The 24,463-nt window shown below is 39.5% G+C and overlaps 1 protein-coding gene across 3 annotated transcripts in view; it reads right to left on the reverse strand.

The window, feature by feature from the left end:
• Positions 1-24,137, reverse strand: part of LOC133567965 (piezo-type mechanosensitive ion channel component 2) — a 230,989-nt gene extending 206,852 nt beyond the window's left edge. For 2 of the 3 annotated variants that reach the window (XM_061919617.1, XM_061919618.1), the window contains exons 1-2: positions 23,872-23,932; positions 21,243-21,882 (exon numbers count right to left, since the gene is read on the reverse strand). In XM_061919617.1, the coding sequence (XP_061775601.1) occupies positions 21,243-21,306 (64 nt within the window). In that variant the 5' untranslated portion in view covers positions 21,307-21,882; positions 23,872-23,932. Of the gene's footprint in view, positions 1-21,242; positions 21,883-23,871; positions 23,933-24,121 lie in introns of those variants that run through there. The other variant, XM_061919616.1, reaches the window with a different exon arrangement.
• Between the last annotated feature and the right edge of the window lie 326 nt (positions 24,138-24,463).

The following is a 24,463-nucleotide window of genomic DNA, read 5'->3' on the forward strand; positions in this document are numbered from 1 at the left end:
AATGTTGGTGTTCAAATACTTATTTTCAGCTTTATCACACAAATAAATGTTTAAAAAAATCATAACTTGTGATTTCTGGATTTTCCTTTTTAGGTTATCTCTCATACAGTGGATATGCACCTACTGTCAACATTTCAGACCCCTCCAGGATTTCTAAGTGGGAGAACTTGCAAAATAGCAGGGTGTTCAAATACTTATTTTATATATATATATATACACATATACACACACACACACACACAGTGGGGCAAAAAAGTATTTAGTCAGCCAGCGATTGTGCAAGTTCTCCCACTTCAAATGATGACAGAGGTCTGTCATTTTCATCATAGGTACACTTCAACTGTGAGAGACAGAATGTGAAAAATAAAAATCCAGGAATTCACATTGTAGGAATTTTAAAGAATATATTTGTAAATGATGGTGTAAAATAAGTATTTGGTCAAGCATTCAAAGCTCTCACTGATGGAAGGAGGTTTTGGCTCAAAATCTCACGATACATGGCCCCATTCATTCTTTCCTTAACACGGATCAATCGTCCTGTCCCCTTAGCAGAAAAACAGCCCCTAATCATGATGTTTCCACCCCATGCTTCACAGTAGGTATGGTGTTCTTGGGATGCAACTCAGTATTCTTCTTCCTCCAAACACCACTAGTTGAGTTTATACCAAAATGGATACATGGATGATACAGCAGAGGATTGGGAGAATGTCATGTGGTCAGATGAAACCAAAATAGAACTTTTTGGTATAAACTCAACTGGTGGTGTTTGGAGGAAGAAGAATACTGAGTTGCATCCCAAGAACACCATACCTACTGTGAAGCATGGGGGTGGAAACATCATGCTTTGGGGCTGTTTTTCTGCTAAGGGGACAGGACGATTGATCCGTGTTAAGGAAAGAATGAATGGGGCCATGTATCCTGAGATTTGGAGCCAAAACCTCCTTCCATCAGTCATGGTATTTAGAACTTAAAAATGATCTGTCTAGGGTACACTTACTCATGACGAAAAATTATATCTTTCTGCGATTAATTTTGAGTTAACTATGAACAAAATGTGATTATCGCGATTAAATATTTTACTTGACAACCCTAACATATATATATATATATATACACACATATATATATATATACATATATATATATACACACACACATATATATACATATATATATATATATATATATACACATACATACATTATATATACATATATATATATATATATATATATATATATATATATATATATATATATATATATATATATATATATATATATATATATATATATATATATATATATATATATATATATACACACACACACACACACACACACACACACACACACATACATATATACATATACACACATATATATATATACACACATATATACACATATATACACATATATATATACACACACATATATATATACACACACATATACATACATACCTATATACATATATACACATATGTGCATGAACATATATATCTATACATACACATATATATTTACGTGCACACATGCACATTTATTTATTATTATTATTTGTCTTGTCCCTACAATTTTTCCCTCTGTCTTACGTTTTTCTTCTTTATATCCCATCCTGCCGTGGTCTGGCTTTGCGAAAAATCGAATATATCCAAACATTTATTAAAGTCAAACATAAATAAGGCAACAGAGGAAGTATTCAGCACTTCTGTGTTGTAAAGTAAATATGTACAGCAGATATGAACATCTACATCAACTATACGAGCAGCTGGACAGGACAGCTAATATTAAATGCAAATAACATCTCACGGGCCATAAAGTGGATGCTGGCGGCAGGATCTGGCCCGCGGGCCGTAGTTTGGGACCCCCTGGTGCAGGCTTCAGTATTGAAGTATTTATTGGCTTGGCTGAGCTCCCTGCATCTCTCGCCTGCAGACATTTGACCACACTCTTCCTGTGACTCACCATCCGAGGATTTTTTAACACCGGCAAGGAAAATAAACGCCTGTTGTTTTCACATATCAGATGAACAAAAAAAAAAACAAAACAGCAAAAAGCTGACTCCTTCTTGCAGCACAATCGGCCTTTTTTCTCATCTTTGTGAGAAGTCGTTATCCGGGCCTCACAAAAGCTTGCACGAGTTCAAGAGTTTGGGCCCAAAAACATGACCGTGTGTTAAGGAGGCAGGAAACCTTGCCAGGGTTTGCACTGCGGGCGATAAAAGAGGAATTTGAAACCATCTAAAGACCTTTTTTTTTTTTAAAAAACACAAGATAAAACGAAACATGTCATCTCCAACCAATCACCCTGAGTGAAAAGTAAAAATATATTTTATTAGTGTGTATTTTTTCAACAGCTTATTTTATTTTGGCAGAAGAACTATTTTACTTGGCTAACAAAAAGGTCACATGAAACGTCTCTTAATCAGTCATTAAAGTTAAATGACCAATGATTGTCTCACACACACTAGGTGTGGGGAAATGTGTCCTCTGGATTGGACCTATCCCCTTGTTCACCCCCAGGGAGGTGAGGGGAGCAGTGAGCAGCAGTGGGGGCCACGCACAGGAATAATTTTTGGTGATTTAACCCCCAATTTCAACCCTTCGTGCTGAGTGTCGAGCAGGGAGGCAATGGGTCCCATTTTTATAGTCTTTGGTATGACTTGACCCGGGATTTGAACTCACAACATACTCATCTCAGGACCACAGAGTAAAGCAGCCAATGCTTTTTGCTTAAAATGATCAAGTTGAAGAGTCATGCTAAGGCAGCTAATGGCAACGACCCACTACCATTGTGTATTGGCAAGGACTTCCCGATACAGTAATTGAGTCATGATATCATTTATCGTTGCAATATTGTGATAGTGATATATTGCAATATTTACACTAAGAACACGAGATGACGAAAATAATTTAGTACAGCGAGAAGTCAAGAGCGTTATTGCATTAGTCGTCCTTGAGTTACAATCGGCCAAAAACCGGACTTTCCAAAAAAACAACTAGATTTAAAAAATAAATAAGAAATTATTTTTAAGAAATTAATATCAAGACATTAAAAATCAGTTGAAAATGTATTGCAATATTTTGCCATACATGATTATTTTCATTATTTCTTCTCCTTACTAGTTCAAAGGTAGAAAATAGGGCCCTGTAACCTGCTCACTGGACTCCTGGTTAGAGTGTCCGCCCTGAGATCAGTAGGTCATGAGTGTCATACCAAAGACTATAAAAAATTGGGACTCATTACCTTCCTTGCTTGGCACTCAGCATCAAGGCTTGGAATTGGGGGTTAAATCACCAAAATGATGCCTGAGCGCGGCCACCGCTGCTGCTCACTGCTCCCCTCACCTCCCAGGGGATGGGTCAAAAGCAGAGGGTAATATCACCACACCTAGTGTGTGTGTGACTATCAGTGGTAAAGACCTCAACGGCGGAGTGAGCGGATGGTTGCATAGAAGCTCCACAACGGTCACAAAGGCGGCGGAAGGCTGCAGCAAAGATGGGCCCCATGCTATTGGACCCTGGCCTTCTCTTTGCCAAGGACAGTGTGCTGGCTGTCTGTGCACCAGTATCCCCACTTTAAGAAATTCCACGCACAGGCATTCCCCTGAAGGCAATCCCACCAACACAGAGCTGGGCAAATATTTTGACTCAGGGGCCACATTGTGAGAAAAAATAATGTCTGGGGGGGGCCAATGTGTACGTGTGTACAAATGATATATACACATTTAGCTATAAAAACCTGCTGTACAGTATGTGTGTTTAGGTCCCTTTTTTCCAGGAACGCTCATTTTAAACCTAACTTTTTAACTACCTCAGCGACCTCAGCCCCAGAAATAGGAGAGTCCACCACAGATTCCCCAGGTACTGCTTCCTCATAGGAAGACGTGTTGGTGGGATTGAGGAGGTCTTCCAAGTATTCTTTCCACCGATCCACAACATCCGCAACAGAGGTCAGCAGAACACCATCCTCACCATACACGGTGTTGATAGTGCACTGCTTCCCCTTCCTGAGGCGGCGGATGGTGGTCCAGAATCGCTTTGAAACCGTCCGGAAGTCGTTTTCCATGGCTTCCCCGAACTCCTCCCATGTCTTAGTTTTTGCCTCCGCGACCACTGAAGCCGCACATCGCTTGGCCCGTCAGTACCTGTCTGCTGCCTCCGGAGTCCTATGAGCCAAAAGAACCCGATAGGACTCCTTCTTCAGCTTGACGGCATCCCTCACTGCTGGTCTCCACCAACGGGTTCTGGGATTACCGCCACGACAGGCACCAACTACCTTGTGGCCACAGCTCCAATCAGCCGCCTCGACAATAGAGGTGCGGACTGTCACCGACTCTGTTCATAACTTTTATGGACAGAATTTCACTAACTGTTCTAGGACGCTCCAATATACACCTCCTGTCCACCTCCACCTCCCCATGCTGTCTCTCTGCTGTTTTGAGGCATGTTTAAGAAAATAATGCACTTTGTGACTTCAATAATAAATATGGCAGTGCCATGTTGGCATTTTTTCCACAACTTGAGTTGATTTATTTTGGAAAACCTTGTTACATTGTTTAATGCATCCAGTGGGGCATCACAACTAAATTAGGCATAATAATGTGATAATTCCACCACTGTATATCTGTATCGGTTGGTATCAGAATTGGTAATCAAGAGTAGGACAATATCTGAATATCAGCAAAAAAGCCATAATCCGACATCTTTAGCACCAAGTACCCTTTGAGAACACATCTAGCTTGACCACCACACATATTTAATGGGCGAGACATGAGCTGGACGTGACGTCAGTAAAATCCAAGCAATAGGACAAATTCCAAATGGCTCGTTGGGAGGAAGTCTGAAAGAAAGCAAGATTGTTTTAAAAATATCTCCTCTGATTTTAAATTATCGGGTCTTATGCAGACCCAAAATGCAAGAACAGCAGGTACCGATAGGTAGGAAAAAAATGTTTACATGATAGGGCCCCTTTATACTCTGGTAATAAAACTGTGGGTCTGAGAATTATTTTGTACTTTTTGTTGAAAAAGCATTGAGCTCCCCGCCACGCAGAGAGCAAATGGTACCGTCCTGTCTACTTCATGTTAATATGGACTGTCGCTTTTGTTTTGGGTCTACAAACCCCGTTTCCCAATGAGTTGGGAAATTGTGTTAGATGTAAATATAAACAGAATACAATGATTTGCAAATCCTTTTCAACCCATATTCAGTTGAATATGCTACAAAGACAACATATTTGATGTTCAAACTCAAACTGTATTTTTTTTTTGCAAATAATAACTTAGAATTTCATGGCTGTAACATGTGCCAAAGTAGTTGGGAAAGGGCATGTTCACCCCTGTGTTACATCACTTTTTCTTTTAACAACACTCAATAAACGTTTGGGAACTGAGAAAACTAATTGTTGAAGCTTTAAAAGTGGAATTATTTACCATTCTTATTTTATGTAGAGCTTCAGTTGTTCAACAGTCCGGGGTCTCCGCTGCAGTGGCGTTTCTGGATGTTGTTGATAAATGGCTTTCGCTTTGCATAGTAGAGCTTTATCTTGCACTTACAGATGGAGCGACAAACTGTATTTAGTGACAGTGGTTTTTTGAAGTGTTCCTGAGCCCATGTGGTGATATCCTTTAGAGATTGATGTCGGTTTTTGATACAGTGCCGTCTGAGGGATCGAAGGTCACAGTCATTCAATGTAGGTTTCTGGCCATGCCGCTTACCTGGAGTGATTTCTCCAGATTCTCTGAACCTTTTGATGATATTATGGAGCGTAGATGTTGAAATCCCTAAATTTCTTGCAATGTCACTTTGAGAAAGGTTGTTCTTAAACTGTTTGACTATTTGCTCACGCAGTTGTGGACAAAGGGGTGTACCTCACCCCATCCTTTCTTGTGAAAGACTGAGCATTTTTTGGGAAGCTGTTTTTATAGCCAATCATGGCACCCACCTGTTCCCAATTAGCCTGCACCCCTGTGGGATGTTCCAAATAAGTGTTTGATGAGCATTCCTTAACTTTATCAGTATTCATTGCCACCTTTCCCAACTTCTTTGTCACGTGTTGCTGGCATCAAATTCTAAAGTTAATGATTTGCAAAAAAAATAAAAAATGTTTATGAGTTTGAACATCAAATATGTTGTCTTTGTAGCATATTCAACTGAATATGGCTTGAAAAGGATTTGCAAATCATTGTATTCTGTTTATATTTACATCTAACACAATTTCCCAACTTATATGGAAACTGGGTTTGTATACCATGAATTTAAGTCGTGGAACCCGACTTAAATAAGTTGAAAACTTATTGGGGTGTTACCATTTAGTGGTCAATTGTACAGAATATGTACTGTACTGCACAATCTACTAATAAAAGTCTCAATCAATCAATGCTTGTCAACATGAGTAAAGAACATTTCAATGTAAGGTGTTGATTTACCAATTTGGCATCTGTTTATTTAATACTTCCAAACGTCTCCGTACGAGGTGATGAGTTCAAGCGTCTGTGAGTTAACACAAAACTCAACAAAAAGTGTTTTTGTATGCCTTACTTCCAATAAACAGCTGTTGATGCAAAGTGAGAAAGTGTGCGTGCGGCAGTCAGAATTGCTCCTGTTTGGGTGCTGTTGAGCACACAAGGCCCTACTGCCGGCTTTTCAATAGAGGTGCTGTCAGATGCCCGTCAGGGAAGGAGGTTGTGAAAAAGAACAAAACAGAGTGACTACGTGACATCAGCAGTTGTTTCCTGCAGCATTTCAACTTGGATGAGCAGTGGGCTTGTTGCGGAGGGGAAGGGAGTAGCAGGTGGTTTGAGTCCCAGATAACATCTGCTGCATTCTGTCGTCACTCAAGAGGCCCAACTTTTATCTTTGGCAACAAACGCTCCACGTTTAGTCATGTTTACATCCGCCAAAGAGCGATGTTTGCGTTACCAATTGCTTGTTAGAAGGTATACTAACCTCATTAGTCAACAAACCCTTCATTTTGGTGCACTTTTCTTTTTGACACTTGTGGTTAAACCAAATTTGGATTCTAGTAGGGTTGTGCGATACGGCCTTTTATTAATATCAATATTTTTAGCAATATCTCTTAACATAGTGTAATTTTCCCCATTCTATTTTGTCAAAATATCAGGGAAAAGCTGTAGAAAAGGGATTATTAACCTACTTGTTTATTTACTGCTAATAGCTGATAACTTTCTGTTTTAAAGGCCTACTGAAAGCCACTACTAGCGACCACGCAGTCTGATAGTTTATATATCAATGATGAAATATTAACATTGCAACACATGCCAATACGCCCGCTTTAGTTTACTAAATTGCAATTTTAAAATTTCACAGGAGTTTCTTCTTGAAAACGTCGCGGAATGATGACGCATACGCATGACATCACGGACTGTCAGGAAATTTTAGCGCTGCACCACTCGCGGCAAAAAGTCTTCTGCTTTAATCGCATAATTACATGGTATTCTGGACATCTGTGTTGATGAATTTTTGCAATTTGTTCATTTAATAATGGAGACGTCAAAGAAGAATGCTGTTGGTGGAAAGCGGTGGATTGCAGCTGCCTTTAGCACCGAGACACAGCCGGTGTTTCTTTGTTTGTTGTGAAGCAGAGCGGTCAAGCGAACATGTTTTCTCTACGTCAACCAGCATGTTTTTGGATGGGGAAATTGTGATATTAAGTCTTAAAGGAGGATTTAGTGGATTATGGGACTTCTTCCTGTAGCTGTCAAAAAAGGCAGCTGTGAGCTTGGCTCCTCGGCTTCTCTCTGAGACACTGCGTGTTCACCGCAGCCATCCGACCTCGAGGTATGTCTTTACAATCTCACTAAAACACTATTAAAACAAAAAGCAGATAAGAGATCTTCCAGAATTATCCTAGTAAATGTGTCCAAATACATCTGAAACGCTCACACTTCCGCCACTTGGAGCAGTCGCTTTTTTTTTTTCTAGTCCTTCACTATCAATATCCTAATTCACGAATCTTTCATCCTCGCTCAAATTAATGGGGAAATTGTTGCTTTCTCGGTCCCAATTGCTCTTACTGCTGGTGGCCATGATTATAAACAATGTTCAGATGTGAGGAGCTCCACAACCCATGATGTCACGCGCACATCGTCTGCTACTTCCGGAACAGGCAAGGCTTTTTTATTAGCAACCAAAAGTTGCGAAAATGATCGTTGATGTTCTCTACTAAATCCTTTCAGCAAAAATATGACAATATCGCGAAGTGATGAAGTATGACACATAGAATGGACCTGCTATTCCCGTTTAAATAAGAACATCTCATTTCAGTAGGCCTTTAACATGTTCTATCTACACTCCTGTTAAAATGTAAAAAGCACTTATTCTTCTGTTGTTTGGATACTTTACATAAACTTTGGGTGATACTACAAATTTTGGTATCAATCCAATACCAAGTAGTTAGGAGATCATACATTGGCCATAATTAAAGTTCTTCAGTGTAATGTAATAATAATAATAGATTTTATTTGTAAAAAGCACTTTACGTTGAGCAAACAACCTCAAAGTGCCACAGTGTAAAAAAAATAGTAATAATAAAAATAAATAAAATATAAAACTAGAAACAGCCCAAAAGCTACAACCAGCATGCATGTCTATAGAAAATCTTTTTCAAAAAGATGGGTTTTTAAGCCTTTTTTTAAAAGCATCCACAGTCTGAGGTGCCCTCAAGTGGTCAGGGAGAGCGTTCCACAGACTGGGAGCAGCGGAGCAGAAAGCCCGGTCTCCCATTGTTCGAAGCTATATATGTAATATAATATATATAAATATAAATAAACAAATACATTTAATAAAGTCAAATACAGATAAGGCAAGTAAATCTGAACATCAAATATATGATTTGCCTGAGAAGCTGGACAGGACATAAAAATAAATAAATAATGAAATTACAATTAACAGTGTTACGGAATGTTATACATTAACACTTTCATCCTCTTTCTCTTGCCTTTTATATCCAATATTTAACCTTTTTAATTATCTTATGACTTTTACCTGAATCAATCAATCAATGTTTCTTTAAATAGCCCTAAATCACTAGTGTCTCAAAGGGCTGCACAAACCACCACGACATCCTCGGTGCAGAGCCCACGTCGGTGACAGTGACAATGTTGACTATGAGAAACCTTGGAGAGGACCGCATATGTGAAAGTGCAGTCCATAGTGGATCAAAAATGTGCAACATTTACACTCGTCAAAAGTTTGGAGACACTTTCTAATGTTATTGAATGAGCAGGTGGCCCATAACTTTTGACTGCTGCTGTGTTGCAAGCCCAAAAGCCTACAGTAGTTATGTGCTGCTTATTCAGTCACTTATCCCCCAAACGGGGTCCGTCATTGATGGACAAAAGTACAGTAAGAGAAAGACAAGCGGTCAGTTGTCTGGCAGGTGAGGCGACACAACAGCACTCATCACTGCTGTCGTCGCAGTCTGCTGCCTGCATACCTTCCACTTTACATTTCCTACTTCCTGTCAGCTCCCGTGCACATCAGGGGCGACGGAAGAGTGCTCATTTGCAATTTGAAAAAAACAAAAAAAAAAACATAAATTATTAAAAGGTATGTTTACGATAAAAGGGAAGTCAATTGACTCCCTGCCGAGCGCATCATTAATTCATGCGGTTAAAACGGCTTTCCACGAATTAATGGAGACCATGCAAGACCTGGCGGTTGCTTCTGGAAACAAAGATGGTGCATCGGGCTGGCAAGTGCTGCATTACGGTGGGACTGAGTGAGTCTTATATGGACTTAAAAAAAAAGGACCTCAGACTAGAGACCACATCGTTTGAATTTGTGGCCGACCACCGCCATGAAAAATTCAAACACAAAGCAACCGCTACTTCATTGAGGACGCCGACCGCGTTCCCACGAGGCAAAACTGTAACACAGCTGCACAACTAAAATAGAAAAAACTACTTTGATTAGCATTAACATGAAAGCAATTGTTCAAATATTCAGGATTTCTGCATCACCAACGACCGCTGATATTTCACACAAGGACTGACGCTGCAAGCCTCGGGAGGCCAGGACAGCAAAGCCAGCTTGTCCTGGTTATTGATTGATTGATTGAAACTTTTATTAGTAGATTGCACAGTACAGTACATATTCCGTACAATTGACCACTAAATGGTAACACCCCAATAAGTTTTTCAACTTCTTTAAGTCGGGTTCAAACTTCATCAATTCATGCTAGCAGGGTTCTGCTCGCATTGATCACATTAATTACGGAGTTTTTTTCTCGTAACTTGTCTTTATGCATGCATGAATGTATTGCAGCCTGAGCGAGCGTGACATGTTTTTGACTTGTTTTGATGTCATATTTTAAGTATTTTTAATGATTTCAATTAAAAGAAAAAGGCTTGTCTTTCCAGGACCTGCCATGAAGAACGCCAAAAAGATCAGAGGAAGTTTCTTTAAAGCAGACAAGACGATGATGACATCCACATCCATCCATTATTTTCCTCCACTTATCCGAGGTTGGGTCACGGGGGCAGCAGCCTAAGCAGGGAAGCCCAGACTTCCCTCTCCCCAGCCACTTCGTCTAGCTCTTCCCGGGGGATCGCGTTCCCAGGCCAGTCGGGAGACAGTCTTCCCAATGTGTCCTGTGTCTTCCCCGTGGTCTCCTACCGGTCGGACGTGCCCTAAAAAAAACCCCTAGGGAGGCGTTCAGGTGGCATCCTGACCGGATGCTTGAACCAACTTATCTGGCTCCTCTTGACGTAGAGAGGCAGCGGCAGCAGCCTAAGCAGGGAAGCCCAGACTTCCCTCTCCCCAGACACTTGGTCCAGCTCTTCCCGGGGGATCCCGAGGCGTTCCCAGGCCAGCCAGGAGACAGTCTTCCCAACGTGTCCTGGGTCTTCCCCGTAGCCTCCTACCGGTTGGATGTGCCCTAGGGAGACGTTCGGGTGGCATCCTGACCAGATGCCCGAACCACCTCATCTGGCTCCTCTCCATGTGGAGGAGCAGCGGCTTTACTTTGAGTTCCTCCCGGATGGCAGAGCTTCTCACCCTATCTCTAAGGGAGAGACCCAAACTCATTTGGGCCGCTTGTATCCGTGATCTTGTCCTTTCGGTCATGACCCAAAGCTCATGACCATAGGTGAGGATGGGAACGTAGATCGACCGGTAAATTGAGAGCTTTGCCTTCCGGCTCAGCTCCTTTTTCACCACAACAGATAGATACAACGTCCGCATTACTGAAGACGCCGCACCGATCCGCCTGTCGATCTCACCATCCACTTTTCCCTCACTCGTGAACAAGACTCCTAGGTACTTGAACTCCTCCACTTGGGGTAAGATCTTTTTTCCCCAACTCTGGACTGTATGAACACCCATCTCATTTCTAAGCAGGAAAATGATGAATCACATTTTTTGCAAAATCTTTTTTTTTTCTGTCATGAAACGGAAGTTTTTGGGGGGTTGGGGTTGGTTCTTCATACTGCATTCATATATGCTACTTTTAAACTTTCATGCAGAGGGAAATCACAACTAAGTCAATTTAGCAAAAGTGTATTTATTAAACAGTCATTAAGCAGTGGCACAAACATTCATGTCATTTCCAAAACAGAAAGTGCAAGATTGTCAGAGACATTTTAAAGCAAGCTATTAGTGCACTTTTGTGCATGATGTCACTAAGATGACATATCAAAACAACACTAAATTAAAGTGCACTTTTTGTACAGAACGCCACTACAATAGTTAAAAACAAATAAAGTGCACTTTTGTGCATGATGTCACTAAGATGAAATATCAAAACAACACTAAATTAAAGTGCACTTTTTGTACAGAACGCCACTACAATAGTTTAAAACAAATAAAGTGCACTTTTGTGCATGATGTCACACAAGATATTTCAATAACTGTCAAATAAAAATGAGCTGCATAATAGGAAATCAAATCGCTATGTGGTAGGTTCCTGCAGATGTTATCTCCTTCTGTTGACTATTTTTGGTCATACGGTGTTAATCTGGAAGTGTTTTCCTCCGCCTTTTGTTGGTGTGGCACCGAATAGAGATGTCGACATGCGGAGTAAGCACTCTTCATTCTCTAGGAGGTGATGCTACATATTAGCGGTAATGCTACTTTTTGTAGCAACACTTTAGCCCCACACTTGACAAACTATGGTTGTCTGTTCGACATATTCCCGCTTGAAGCCAAACCACCGCCAGACGATGGACCCCCTGCTGTTTTTCTTGGGAATTAATTCTTCCTTCATTTGTTACCAGATTGGCACTTTCTTTCTCTCGTATTACCACAGCTAAAGTTACCCATGCTGCTACCTCTCTGCTCTGCGAGAGCGTGTGACGTTGCAAGCACAACAGTATATGACGTGTGTAAGGTGTGCTTGCTGAAGGAGAGACAAGAAAGAGTGGGAAGAGCCTGTAGTGTAATGCCCGCAGCTAAAAGCAACTGCGTGAGAATGTATACTCCAATATCACAATAGTCATTTTCTATATCGCACTGAGACAAACCCGCGATATATCGAGTATATCGATATATTGGCCAGTCCTATACCAGAAGTGTGTAATCTCCATAAAAATGCGCAAGTGACATCATTTACGCTCTGAAGTGAATAAAAACTTCGTCCTCTGACCTCAACAAATCGATGCACGTTTAACGTAACAAACCTGTTGTGGAATTTAAAAGGCTTCCCATCTGAGTGTAAGGTTTGACCGTGCTGACAGATTTAAGACCTGACCTTGTGTACTCTGGGTTTAACAGACGTCAGCAATCTATTTCTGTGTAAAAACAAGATGCAAAGGTTGGCAACATTGCACCCGAAAGCTGCTAATTTACAATGTTGAAAATATGACTTTTACAGAGTGGAAAAATAAATGTTCTCACCTCTGACCCCAGCTATCTTTAGCATAGGGTTCCAGTAGATACACTGCAACACGGCTTATTAGTTGGGCTGGGAGAGATATATCGATATACGCGATATATTGCGGGTTTGTCTCTGTGCGATATAGAAAATGACTATATCGTGATATTCGAGTATATGTTCTCACGCAGTTGCTTTTAGCTGCTGGCATTACACTGCAGACTCTTCTCACTCTTTCTTGTGTCTCCTCACAGACAGCAAGCACACAAACTTACATACGTCACATACGTATACGCCCTCACGGAGCAGAGAGGTAGCAGACTGGGTAACGTTAGGAGTGATGCTAGCGGAGCCGTGCAAGTGGTAATACGAGAGAAAGAAGGTGTGCATGAAGGAAGAATTAATTCCCAATAAAAACAGCAGGGGGTCCATCGTCTGGCGGTGGTTTGGCTTCAAGCGGGAAGATGTCGAACAGACAACCGCAATTTGTCAAGTGTGGGGCACAAGCGTTGCTAAAAAAAGTAGCATTACTGCTAATATTTAGCATCATTTGAAAAGTCACCTGATAATATCTGTTTAAAAATACAGTTTTGGTCAATTGACTTAGTTGTGATTTCCTTCTCTGCATGAAAGTTTAAAATGTACATATATGAATGCAGTATGAAGAAGAATGTTTGAATGTAGACACATAGAATCATCATACTGCTGTGATTATATGTATCAAGTGTTCATTCAAGGCTAAGGTTAAATATCGAGATATATATCGTGTATCGCGATATGGCCTAAAAATATTGAGACATTTACAAAAAAAAGCCATATCGCCCAGCCCTAATCTGTCATTAGACCACATGTACTTTAAGTTAGTTGAAAGGACAACACAAAAATGAAATAACATCAATAAAAGTGTTTTCTTGCTGTCGCTGTCAATCGCTCCAAACACAAGATTGATTGATTGATACTTTTATTAGTAGATTACACAGTACAGTACATATTCTGTACAATTGACCACTAAATGGTAACACCCCAATAAGTTTTTCAACTTGTTTAAGTCGGGGTCCACGTTAATCAATTCATGGTAAAGAATAATCTAAAACTAAAAAGACGCAAAACACTATTAAGCAAAGCAGCAAAAAAAAAAAACACAAACAGTAAGTTCACAAAACAAAACGAAACTTAGCCAGGCTTCCAGGAAGTTAGGACCCTAATCAAAACCCAAACCTAACCGCAACTTATTTTCAGCAGGATTGTTAAAATTGTATTTCTGATTTCCATGTTATGTAGATCCACTTCTGTTGTCATCGCCCCTGTGGGCATGTATTTAAGTGGAGGTGACTTACACTTTTAATGGTAGAACCTTAGGCTCTATCTACACTAAGCCGGATAACCCCTTAAACCAGATCTGGGCCAATTAGGGCCGGGGGCCACATGCGGCCCGTTAAGCTTTTCAATTTGGCCCGCCGGACATTCCCAAATATTTTATTTTAGATCTTTAAAATGGAAAGTGTAGTTGCCATTATGATGTGCACTCATGTTTTCTAATTAGCATAAGTCTTCAACTATACGACATATTTCAATGGTTGGAATCTGCGCTTTTGCATGATACTTTATTAAATAGTTTTGTCCTGATACCAATATTATTTTGATACTGTTCAGTACTTTGATACGTTTCTAAATAAAGGGGACCAGAAAAAATTGCATTATTGGCTTTATTTTAACAAAAAAATCTTAGGTTATATATATATATATATATATATATATATATATATATATTAGGGGTGTGGGAAAAAATAGATTTGAATACGAATCGCAATTCTCATGTTGTGCGATTCAGAATCGATTCTCTTTTTTTTTTTTTCAATCAATCCAACAAACCACTACACAACAATACCATAACAATGCAATCCAATTCCAAAAGCAAAGCTGAGCCAGAAACACTCAGAACTGCAATAAACAGAGCAATTGAGAGGAGACACAAACACCACACAGAACAAACCAAAAGTAGTGAATATTAACAACAACAGTATCAATATTAGTTATCATTTCAGCATACCAGTGATTAAAAATCCCTCATTGACATTATCATTAGACATTTATAAAAATAATAAAAAAGAACAATAGTGTCACAGTGGCTTACACTTGCATCGCATCTCATAAGCTGGACAACACACTGTGTCCAATGTTTTCACAAAGATAAAATAAGTCATATTTTTGCTTCCTGTGATAGTTAAATCCTATGTATTGAATGAATACAGAATAGTTTTGAATCGGAAAAATATCTGTTTTGAATCGAGAATCGTGTTGAATCAAAAAAAAAAAAAAAAAAAAATCAATATATAATCAAATCGCGACCCAAGAATCAATATTGAATCGAATTGTGTAACACCCAAAGATTTGCACCCCTAATATATATATATATACATATATAGATATATACATATATATACATATACACATATAGATATATACATATACACACATACACACACACACACACACACATATATATATATATATATATATATATATATATATATATATATATATATATATATATATATATATATATATATATATATATATATATATATACACACATATATAGACCACATACATACATATATACATACATACACACATATACCACAGGCCACATCGCCCATCCCTATCGGCAACCATATTTTGTAGATGTTCTTACTTCAGACTCCTGAAGGCACTAATTGATGACTCTCTAGCCAAATGTACGCTTTGAACGGGTCACTGGTGACTCATCAACACATCAAATTTTGATGATGAAAAATGAGAAGTATAAATATACTAAGGTCCAAATTCATCAGAATTACATAAGAATGTGACTTTGTTTGACCTTTAAACCTCAGCTGGCTTACTCCACTGAAGTCCCGTCAAACCTTCGTTCAGCATACTTGGAAGCCACGTTAATATTTGTGTACATCTTTGTCATTTTGTAAAAAGGCTTGAAGGTGAAATGAGTATATGCTGATATCATTATGATTGTATCGAATTAAAAAGTACAACAATTTCACTAGCTCAAAAAAGGTGTAAAAATGTCAAAAAGTTGAATATTGTAAACAACGGTTTAAGCGCCAATCAGCAATTGAATTGAAAACTCAGCCTTTATCCATCCATCCATCCATCCATCCATCCATCTTCTTCCGCTTATCCGAGGTCAGGTCGCGGGGGCAGCAGCCTAAGCAGGGAAGCCCAGACTTCCCTCTCCCCAGCCACTTCGTCCACCTCCTCCCGGGGGATCTCGAGGCGTTCCCAGACCAGCCGGGAGACATAGTCTTCCCAACGTGTCCTGGGTCTTCCCCGTGGCCTCCTACTGGTTGGACGTGCCCTAAACACCTCCCTAGGGAGGCGTTCGGGTGGCATCCTGACCAGATGCCTGAACCACCTCATCTGGCTCCTGGAGGAGCAGCGGCTTTACTTTGAGTTCCTCCCGGATGGTAGAGCTTCTCACCCTATCTCTAAGAGAGAGACCCACCACCCGGCGGGGGAAACTCATTTCAGCTGCTTGTACCCGTGATCTTGTCCTTTCGATCATGACCCAAAGCTCATGACCATAGGTGAGGATGGGAACGTAGATCGACCGGTAAATTGAGAGCTTTGCCTTCCGGCTCAGCTCCTTCTTCACCACAACGGATCGGTACAACGTCCACATTACTGAAGACGCCGCACCGATCCGCCTGTCGATCTCACCATCCACTCTTCCCTCACTCGTGAACAAGACTCCTAGGTACTTGAACTCCTCCACTTGGGGCTCAGCCTTTAATTGGGTCTATTTGTCTAAATTGAAATGAAGACACCACTCTATTATAGTTGCTGTAATTTTCCAATTTGTTGCTGTTTTTTGTTTTTGTTCAACTTGAACTCCACAAAGTGTCACAAGATATTAAAAAACTAACTTTGTGCTGCAAATAACATCCAGGCAGAAAGCCGCCCCTCCTTATAAGCAAATCACACGTTCTCTGTTCCACCACGCATGTAAAATGTCAATTAATGAATGCCATGGTGCTTCATTGATTAATTGATTGACTGAAACTTTTATTAGTAGATTGCACAGTACAGTACATATTCTGTACAATTGACCACTAAATGGTAACACCCCAATAAGGGGGTCCACCTTCATCAATTCATGGTAACCACTTGGTATTGGGTCCAAACCCAAATTTGTAGTATCACCTAAAACTACTGTGAAGTATTGAAAAAAACAGAAAAATGGGTGTGTGTTGCATTCTAACAGAGGGGTAGCTATTAATATTAGTTTTGACAAAATAATCAATTCATGGTACAAATATTTAAGGCTGAAACGACACGTCGACGTCATCGATGATGTAAATACGTCATCGACGACGTCTGTGCGTCGACGCGTCACATATTTCCGTCACACTACCATCATGGCAGAGCACAAAACAGATGATGCGAGCGAGGGGGAAAAAGCACACCAAAAGCCGTCAAAAGTGTGGGAGTGTTTCAATAAACGGCCTAATAATGTGTGCAGACTGTGTCGGGCCTATTATAGCAGCACAACGGCCATGAACCAACATTTGAAAAGAAAACACCTGACATCTTGCCATCACCATCAACTAGTCAATCATCCGTGTGAGTTAACGTTGTCATCATTACACAAAAACATGAATGTGTCAGTTGTATCTGCGTTGTAAATTCATAAACTAAAGCACCGTTTCTGTTCAGTATTTTCCGTATTGGCCCTCTGAAGAGGGGTCGTCACTCAGCATAAAAGGAATTACTCGCTGTGTACTTTTTGCTTGTTTTATTTGGTACTTTTGCAGCAACAGTTGCAGTAGCAGTAGCAATAGTAGCAGCAGCAATAACCTAAAAGTAAACATGAACACAACAAAACAATGTATCTATTTTTGAATCATCATAATGTAAATAGACAGGAATTAATCAACTGAACCATATTATTGTCCACCATGATATGTCATATTATCAATCACTGTGATTTTATCGTAACTTATTAATTTTAGCATTACATTTTATTATCATCATTAATTTGTGTCATGTAACGTTTTAAATGTGATCAGAATCATTTATAATGTCGCCATGATTCATGGACAAGCATACTATTATTATTATTATTTATTTATTTCGGCAATCTTCACATAAAACAAAGAACAAAAAAAACACTCATTTGAGCAATGATTGAGCCAAAGGGGTGTAGGTTGAAGCAACACTTATATAAACCTACCCCATCACAACAAGAACAAAGTTCTAAATGTATAAAATCTAAAACATGCTTCACTTATATATTTTTTAAACAATATATAAGCAACATATATGTAGCACACGTCTCATATACACAGTTTAACACTTAAATCAAACATATACATTTGTACACTTATATATATATATATATATATATATATACACTATTTAAATTCCATATAAAGTGGTAATATATAAATTTTGATATAACCTATATGTATAATTATGCAATCATAAATTGTATTTATGTACATATTATATATTATTGTCTTTCTAAAACAATGTTTGCTCTTTTTTCTTATATTTACTAATGATAAATGATTTAAAAAGCTTTTTAAAAAAAAAACAAAAAAAACAAAGGCGCTCTGTTTGAGCCACACATTACACATTTAAGCCGAACTACAGTAAAGAACTACAAATCCCATCAGCCAAACCAGGAAGCAAAGTGCCGGTATTTTCAAACTCAAGCCAAGAATAAACCTACGATCGTTCAAATTCATCCAGACACACACAGCGTGACAACACTAATACAACAGTTTTCAACCTGCACATTACTGTGGTTGTACCATTTAACTTAATCATTTTGCCGATGTCGTTGAAAAGCTAAAACAGTGAGTGTTTGTCAAACAGCCAGCCAGCCGCGGACTTAGCGAACACACAACAAACACAAAAGAAAGGAAGCGAGCAAACATGGATTTTAAACAATATTTCAGTTGATCTAACCAAGAAAAGCGGACATAAAATGATCTTACCAGCGGGTTATGCCGGCGACGAAGCACGCTGTATTTTACCAAACGAAGAATGACGCCATTTTTAAAAGCTACTCAAGTAGTCACATGACAGTGGTAGCCACGCCCATCTTAAAACTCCCAAGCAAGCCCGCCATAAATACATATACACATAAATACACATAATAATTTACACATAATATACACATAACAAATACACATAATAAATTACATATAATATACACATAAATACACATAATAATTTACATGTAATATACACATAACAAATACACATAATAATTTACATATAATATACACATAAATACACATAAATCCAACAGTTTCGCTCTGAGAGGCGCGTTTGGCGTGCCTGTTCAGTGTTTACAAAGACGCGCTCCTCTTTAACGCTAACGTTAATTAGTTGTGCAAATACCTTTTACAACAATAACAGTTACATATACTATGTATGAACGAACTATTAACTTTCACTTCAATCATACTATCATTGTTGTGTTATTAAACCAATTTAAAGGCCTACTGAAAGCCACTACTAGCGACCACGCAGTCTGATAGTTTATATATCAATGATGAAATATTAACATTGCAACACATGCCAATACGCCCGCTTTAGTTTACTAAATTGCTATTTTAAATTTCCCACGAGTTTTTTGTTGAAAACGTTGCGGAATGATGACGCTTATGATGACGTCACGGACTGTCGGGAAATATTAGCAGCTGCACCACTCACGGCTAAAAGTCGTCTGCTTTAATCGCATAATTACACAGTATTTTGGACATCTGTGTTGCTGAATCTTTTGCAATTTGTTCAATTAATAATGGAGACTATAAAGAAGAATGCTGTTGGTGGAAAGCGGTGGATTGCAGCTGTCTTTAGCACCGAGACATAGCCAATGTTTCTTTGTTTGTTGTGAAGCGGAGCGGTCAAGCGAACATGTTTTCTCTACGTCAACCAGCATGTTTTTGGGAGGGGAAATTGTGATATACATCTTACCGGAGAAATCATTGTCTTATTCGTCATCCTGCAGCAGCTGTCAAAAAAGGCAGCTGTGAGCTTAGCTCCTCCGCTTCTCTCTGGGACACTGTGTTCATTGCAGCCATCCGACCTCGAGGTATGACTTTACAATCATTAAAATCTCACTAAAATACTATTAAAATAAGCAGATCAGGGATCTTCCAGAATTATCCTAGTAAATGTGTCTAATTACATCTGAAACGCTCACACTGCCACCGCCCGGAGCTGTCACTTTTTTTATTCAAATTTTTTTTTCTAGTCCTTCACTATCAATATCCTAACTCACAAATCTTTCATCCTCGCTCAAATTAATGGGGAAATTGTTGCTTTCTCGGTCTGAATTGCTCTTACTGCTGGTGGCTATGATTATAAACAATGTTCAGATGTGAGGAGCTCCACAACCCGTGACATCACACGCACATCGTCTGCTACTTCCGGTACAGGCAAGGCTTTTTTATTAGCAACCAAAAGTTGCGAACTTTATCATCGATGTTCTCTACTAAATCCTTTCAGCAAAAATATGGCAATATCACGAAATGATGAAGTATGGACCTGCTATCCCCGTTTAAATAAAATCTCATTTCGATGAGATAGCGACTTGTCCAGGGTGTACGCCGCCTTCCGCCAGATTGTAGCTGAGATAGGCTCCAGCACCCCCCGCGACTCCGAGGGGATTAAGTGGTAGAAAAAGGATGGATGGATATTTACATTATTTACAATCTGGGGGGGTGGGACGTGGCTTCATGGTGGTACAGGGGTTAGTGCGTCTGCCTCACAATACGAAGGTCCTGAGTACTCAGGGTTCAATCCCGGGCTCGGGATCTTTATGTGTGGAGTTTGCATGTTCTCCCCGTGAATGCGTGGGTTCCCTCCGGGTACTCCGGCTTCCTCCCACCACCAAAGACATGCACCTGGGGATAGGCCCCTCCCACCTCCAAAGACATGCATCTGGGGATAGGTTGATTGGCAACACTAAATGGTCCCTAGTGTGTGAATGTTGTCTGTCTATCTGTGTTGGCCCTGCGATTAGATGGCGACTTGTCCAGGGTGTATGCCGCCTTCCGCCCGATTGTAGCTGAGATAGGCACCAGCGCCCCCAAAGGGAATAAGCGGTAGGAAATGGATGGATGGATGGGGTGGGATGTGGTTAAGTTTGGTTGATATCAGCACTTCAGTCAACAATTGCATCATCTGAGAAATGGACATTGAAAGAGTGTCGGTCTGACTTCATATGACATTTTACCACAAACATTGTCCTAGCCGCTTCCTGCTCCGTCATTGAAAAGGAAAAACATGGCTTCAAAAAGTCTGAGGTTGTGCCATTATTTTGATTGTGTTATTCGTCACTAAAATGATGAATCGTCAAGCAATTGAAGGAAAAGAAGAAGAACTCACCAGCAGTGAGGCAGGCAGGCAGCAGCAGCCTGAAGATCAGCCCGCAGATAACCTCCGAGGCCATGGCGACAACAAAACAACTTTCTCTGTGTCTTTTACTCTCTTCAGATGTTCATCGCATCCCAAAATGTGGGCAAAAGTGGCTCAAATCCCGGCTGTCATCATCATCATCATCATCATCATCATCGGACGTGCGTGCGCACCTCCATCAGCTCCCCGAACAAGACACCTGAGCGCCGGCTTGTCCACGGCGGCGAGAGAAGACCACTTCCAGGCTTCATCCTGGTCTTCATCACCACCAGCATCACAAGGTCATCTTCCAAAAGTTCACTCCATTGCCCCAGAAAAAGTTGGTCAAAATGTTGCCGAAAAGAATCAACAGGTGGTTTCGGCGTTCAGAAACAGCTACTTTTAACCAACTTTAAGTGCTGTCAAAGGTGATTTAGGCATTTAAAACGACGTTTATTTCTTCTCGTTGTGTCATCTTGGTTGGATTTGAACAAACTGGTCTGGACGTCGCTGGTTGAGCTCATTAAAAAGGAGGTCGTTTGTGATTGGCGTTCATTTCAGCCAATCGCCTGGCTCCTTCCGGTTGTCGACTCCGCCCTTTTTTGAATGATTGGCTGCAAAGGGGCGGACCCTGAAACACACATTGAACAAACACCAAAAACGTCGTCACAAATTGAAGAATATATCGTCGGTTCGAACATAATTTTGATGATATTATCACTTTAACGACTTTACTGACCCAATGAGAGACTGAGTTTTAAGAGTTATATTTTCCTATTTAATGGACGACAAAATTACTACTGCTTTGTGCCAAGGAGAAATAGCGCCCTCTGTCGGTTGGAAACGACACCGCACAAGAAGATGTTTCTATTGTAAACACTACAAAATAACAAACATACAACTTATATTTGATTTAAAATATATATTTTTGTTAAAATAACTGTTTGAAAAAAATTAAAATCATACACATCCAATAAAATAAATCATAGTCATTATGCTGTTAAAATGTTGGGTTTCTGGTGTGCTGGACATTATCCCAGCTGACTTAAAACCACACAAGTCCACTGTGCTGCCCCTCAACACAATTGGAATTTTCTTTAAAACAGCAAGTGGTTCTTTATACACACACACATGGGGTCAAGTGGTAGAAATGGATGTGTGTGTGTGTGTATATATATATATATATATATATATATATATATATATACACACACACACACACACACACATCCATTTCTACCACTTGACCCCATGTGTGTGTGTATATATATATATATTAGGGGTGTGGGAAAAAATCGATTCGAATTCGACTCGAATCGTTTACGTTGTGCGATTCAAAATCGATTCTCATTTTTAAAAATATGATTTAAAAAAAAAATTGTTTTTTTTTTTTTAATCAATCCAACAAAGCACTACACAGCAATACCATAACAATGCAATCCAATACCAAAAGCAAAGCTGAGCCAGCAACACTCAGAACTGCAATAAACAGCAATTGAGAGGAGACACAAACACCACACAGAACAAACCAAAAGTAGTGAATATTATCAACAACAGTATCAATATTAGTTATCATTTCCGCATAGCAGTGATTAAAAATCCCTCATTGACATTATCATTAGACATTTATAAAAATAATAAAAAAGAACAATAGTGTCACAGTGGCTTACACTTGCATGGCATCTCATAAGCTGGACAACACACTGTGTCCAATATTTTCACAAAGATCAAATAAGTCATATTTTTGCTTCCTTTAATAGTTAAAACAAATTTACATTATTGCAATCAGTTGATAAAACATTGTCCTGTATAATTATAAAAGCTTTTTAAAAAAAAAAATCTACTACTCTGCTGAAATCCTATGTATTGAATGAATACAGAATCGTTTTGAATCGGAAAAATATAGTTTTTTAATAGAGAATCGAAAAAAATCGATATATCGAATTGTGACCCCAAGAATTGATATTGAATCGAATCGTGGAACACCCAAAGATTCACAGCCCTAACATACATACATACATACATACATACATACATACATACATATATATATATATATATATATATATATATATATACATACATACATACATACACACACGCAAATATATACACTATATTGCCAAAAGTATTTGGCCACCCATTCAACAGATCTGAAGTATGGTGTGGGGTTGTTTTGCAGGAGCTGGGCTTGGCCCCTCAGTTCCAGTGAAAGGAACTTTGAATGCTCCAAGATACAAAAACATTTTGGACAATTCCATCCTCCCATCCTGGACACAAACATTTCTCCCCTCAGGCAAGAGACGACGGTCCATCCAGACCCACACCTCCCGCCACCTGAACAGTTTTTTCTCCTCCGCCATCAGACACACTGTCAAACTTTGACTTGGACATGGATTGTTTCTTCGACGCAGAGGATGATTTGCACGAGTTAGACGTGAATGTGAGTACATCTTTTATTTTAACACTATAACTAACAAAAGACAAACAAGAAGCGCACACAGTGGAGGTACAAAACTTGGCTATGGAAACAAACACTTGCACTATGGCATAAACTATGGACATAAACAAAAGACTTAGCACAAAGGCAATTAACTATGAACTATAAACAAAAACTTACACGACACGGAACCGTGACCGAGGGCATGAATGTAGGAACAGCATGGTAGGGTGTGAAGATGCCAGCCTGAACACTTGGCAACTACCGGTTTAAATAATACCAATCATAATTACAAGCAGGTGTGAAAACTGAGGACAGGGGCGTGACATCACAGGTGAAAACTAATAAGTTGGCATGGAGATGAAAACAAACCAGGAGGTGTCAAGACAGAACTAAATGTCCAAAAAAGTAAACATAATCTGAGTCATACCTGCTCAAGGGAGATGTCCTTTCTGGGTGGTCCATGCAACCTACACAACGACAGCTTAAGTCCGTCACACTGAGATTTTATGATCTATATTGAGTAAAACAACCCTGAAACTAGAATATCAACTGTTGCACAGCTGTGTCATCAACACTCACAAGTATAAAAGTACTTTTTTAAAGTAATAATTTCTTACCTCAAGCATGGAAAAAAAAAAAAAAATCATTTTGACACAAGTGTCTTATAATCAAAACAGATGACAGCCAAATGGACTTTGCGGTTTTATTTTCAACAATAGAACATACGTACTCATATAGTAGCACAATTGGCACAGTACAGTAAATTGAC

The sequence above is a fragment of the Nerophis ophidion genome, linkage group LG14 (assembly GCF_033978795.1).
Source record: "Nerophis ophidion isolate RoL-2023_Sa linkage group LG14, RoL_Noph_v1.0, whole genome shotgun sequence".
NCBI classification, from domain to species: Eukaryota; Metazoa; Chordata; class Actinopteri; order Syngnathiformes; family Syngnathidae; genus Nerophis; species Nerophis ophidion.